Genomic DNA, 2,763 nt, shown 5'->3' on the forward strand with positions numbered 1-2,763 from the left:
CGCGTGACTGGGATGCCAATGGGGACAGCTGTAGGGTCAGGGATAGGGGATGGGGACAGGAGCAAGGAAGGGGACAGGGAACGTCAGTGGGGACAGGGACAGACATGGGAACGGGTGAGGACATGGCAAACCCTCTCGCCCTGACCCCAGGATGTGGCACTGGGGGTGGGATGGCAGCGGGTGGCACTCACCCTCCTGTCCCCGTGCGGTGGCAGCGAGGGCCGCCAGCAGCAGCAGCACCGGGAGCTGCGGGACACGCGGCATTGCGGGACGGATCCTGCACCCTGCGCGAGGCCAAGGGGCGGCTTTTATTGGGCTCAGGAGGGCGAGTGCCACTGAGTGCCACCAACGCCATGGCAACGCCGATCCCTTAACCCTTGGGTGGTGGCACTGCTGCTCCGCTCCGACACCGGCACCAATGGGACCCCTGGGAGCGGAGGGAGGGAGGGGTGGGTGGGTGAGCGGGTGGGGGGGGAGGGAGGGAGGGGGGGAGATGGATGGATGGACTGAAAGGTGGGCGGGAAGATGTGTGGACAGGTGGATGGATGGATGGATGGATGGATGGATGGATGGATGGATGGATGGATGGATGGATGGATGGATGGATGGATGGATGGACGGACAAAGACAGATAGAAGGACAGACGGGTGGAAGGGAAGGAGGGAGGGAGGGAGGGAGGGAGGAAGGAAAGGTTAATGGATGGATGGGTGCATGGATGGGCAGATGAAGGTGTGGATGGATGGAAGAATAGGTGAAAACACAGAAAAGTGGTGGACAGACGGATGGACAGCTGGATGGACGGATGGATGGATGGATGGATGGATGGACGGACAAAGACAGATAGAAGGACAGATGGGTGGAAGGGTGGAAGGAAGGGAGGAAGAAAGGGTGGAAGGAATGAAGGGTGGAAGGGTGGAAGGGAGGGAGGGAGGGAGGGAGAGAGGGAGGGAGGGAGGAAGAAGGAAGAAGGAAGAAGGAAGGAAGGAAGGAAGGAAAGGTTAATGGATGGATGGGTGGATGGATGGGCAGATGAAGGTGTGGATGGATGGACGAATAGGTGAAAACACAGAAGAGTGGTGGACAGACGGATGGACAGCTGGACATGAAGATGGGTGGCTGGACGGATGGATGGATGCAGCAGTGGATGCATGGATGGATGGATGGGTTGGGGCCCTCTCAGCCCGGTGCCATCTCTCCCCCTGTGCCCATCACGTGCCCACGCTGTGCCCGTACCACACCCATGTGCTATTGGTGCTCTTATCACCAAGGCCTTATCACAGGCAGCTCTGCTCTGCCCCCCCTCCTTCCCTCGGAGGTTATTGAGGTGGGGGAGTGGGAGCACCCCTGGGTGATGCATGAGCTGCGCAGGGGCCCCTCCTGTTGGAAATGCCCATGGGGTGCAGGTGGAGCCAGGGGATGGGGACCCTGTCCTGGTGTAAGGGGGGGCTCTGTGCCCGCTCCTGCAGCACAGTGGAGCTCATGAGCGCTTTGTTCCCCCCTAACCCGGCTTGGGGCACCCATAGAGCACCACCCCATCAGCACCCACACCTGGGAAGACATTGGGGTCCATGTATCTGAGCCCCCACCTGGGTCCACACCTCCACCTGCACACCCTTGTGTCTATCCCATGCCCACGTGAACTCCCGTGCGAAGGTCGGGATCCCCAAGGGCACAGCGGGGATTTATTGGGGTGTGGCACGATAGCAGCCCCGAGATACGCACACGGAGATGGTGGGGATGGGGATGGGGTGCCAGCAGTGAGCACGGCCCTCCTGCCCCTAAAAAAACCACTTCTTGTGGGGATCCACAAAGGAGATGGAGCTGCGTGGGGCGGTGGAGAGCAGTGGTGATGGGGCCTCCATGCCTGGCAGTGCCCCAACGCCTTCACCCTGAGCCCCGTCCTCCACCTCGGGCACGCTCCCCTCGCCCATCACTGCCTTCTCCTCCTCCGCTTTGGGTCCGAATGCCCAATCTGTGGGGACAGAGCTTTATCAGCAGCATGTTCCCCCCTCTCCCACCCCATACCCTACAGGTGGGTCCCCAGCACAAAGCACTGCACCCAAACCCAAACTGTGTGCAGAGAGCCTCACCCTGCGCCCATATGGGGGCAAAAAACCCAGCCCCTCTGGCCACCCCATTCCCATTGCCCCACTTCCCATATGTGGGCTCGGGGACCCCCCACCTGCATCCCCCTCCTGCTGCTCACCGGCAAAGTCATGCACCAGGTCCTTGATGAGGTGCCCCACGATGGCGTATGCCACCACCAGCACCAGGGAGACGGCCATCAGCAGGTAGAGCACGTAGCGGGGGCAGGCGGATGCTGTCCAGGGCGGGGGGTTTGTACTCCACATACAGCACCCCGTCCTCCTCGGGGGGGGACTGCAGCAGCTGTCGTGGCACTGGGACCCCCGGCAGGGCCATCGCCAGCTGTCACTGCGTGGGGGGGACCATCGGGGTCCCTGTGTCCCCACTGTCCCTGTGCTGGGAGATGGATGATGCTGAGGGACTGCGGAGGGAAGGAGCTTAGCGCGGTAATCCGGGCATGATGGAGGGGGTGGGGTGGGGTGGGGGCTGAGGACAGAGGGGCAGGCGGATGTACCCCAGGGATCCCCGAAATCCACATTTGGGGCAGCACTGCAGGGGATGGGCAGCCCTGTATGAGCAGGGAGTGGGCTGTGGAGAACCCCCATAGAGACCGGGTTAGGGGGGGGGTTCCCTCCCCCCACAGCTGCCTGAATCCCTGGAGCAGATGGTGTGAAATGC

The 2,763-nt window shown here is 62.2% G+C and overlaps 2 protein-coding genes across 2 annotated transcripts in view; both read right to left on the minus strand.

Annotated features, from left to right (window-relative positions):
- The window catches only part of SMIM24 (small integral membrane protein 24), a 1,342-nt gene extending 987 nt beyond the window's left edge, over positions 1–355 (minus strand). The window contains 2 exon segments of the mRNA XM_065747333.1: positions 192–289; positions 291–355. Of these exon segments, the coding sequence (XP_065603405.1) occupies positions 192–289; positions 291–355 (163 nt within the window).
- Positions 356–1,530: 1,175 nt separating this feature from the next.
- SMIM44 (small integral membrane protein 44) lies at positions 1,531–2,402 on the minus strand. The gene is made up of 2 exons (XM_065747282.1): positions 2,207–2,402; positions 1,531–1,972 (listed from the first exon to the last, which is right to left on the minus strand). The coding sequence occupies exons 1-2, from the start codon at positions 2,349–2,351 to the stop codon at positions 1,779–1,781; spliced, it is 339 nt and encodes a 112-aa protein (XP_065603354.1). The 5' UTR covers positions 2,352–2,402; the 3' UTR covers positions 1,531–1,778.
- Positions 2,403–2,763: the final 361 nt, after the last annotated feature.

This window comes from Cyrtonyx montezumae, unplaced genomic scaffold (genome assembly GCF_038088225.1).
Source record: "Cyrtonyx montezumae isolate F1298 unplaced genomic scaffold, pur_monq_1.0 scaffold_44, whole genome shotgun sequence".
Taxonomy (NCBI): domain Eukaryota; kingdom Metazoa; phylum Chordata; class Aves; order Galliformes; family Odontophoridae; genus Cyrtonyx; species Cyrtonyx montezumae.

What these genes read in the sequence shown, in the direction of transcription:
- SMIM44 (XM_065747282.1), bottom strand. Translation starts at nt 2,351, where the DNA reads ATGTGGAGTACAAACCCCCCGCCCTGGACAGCATCCGCCTGCCCCCGC. An exon ending in CCTGGTGCATGACTTTGCCG is followed by an intron (nt 1,973 to 2,206) that starts GTGAGCAGCAGG and finishes CTGTCCCCACAG; the next exon opens with ATTGGGCATTCGGACCCAAA.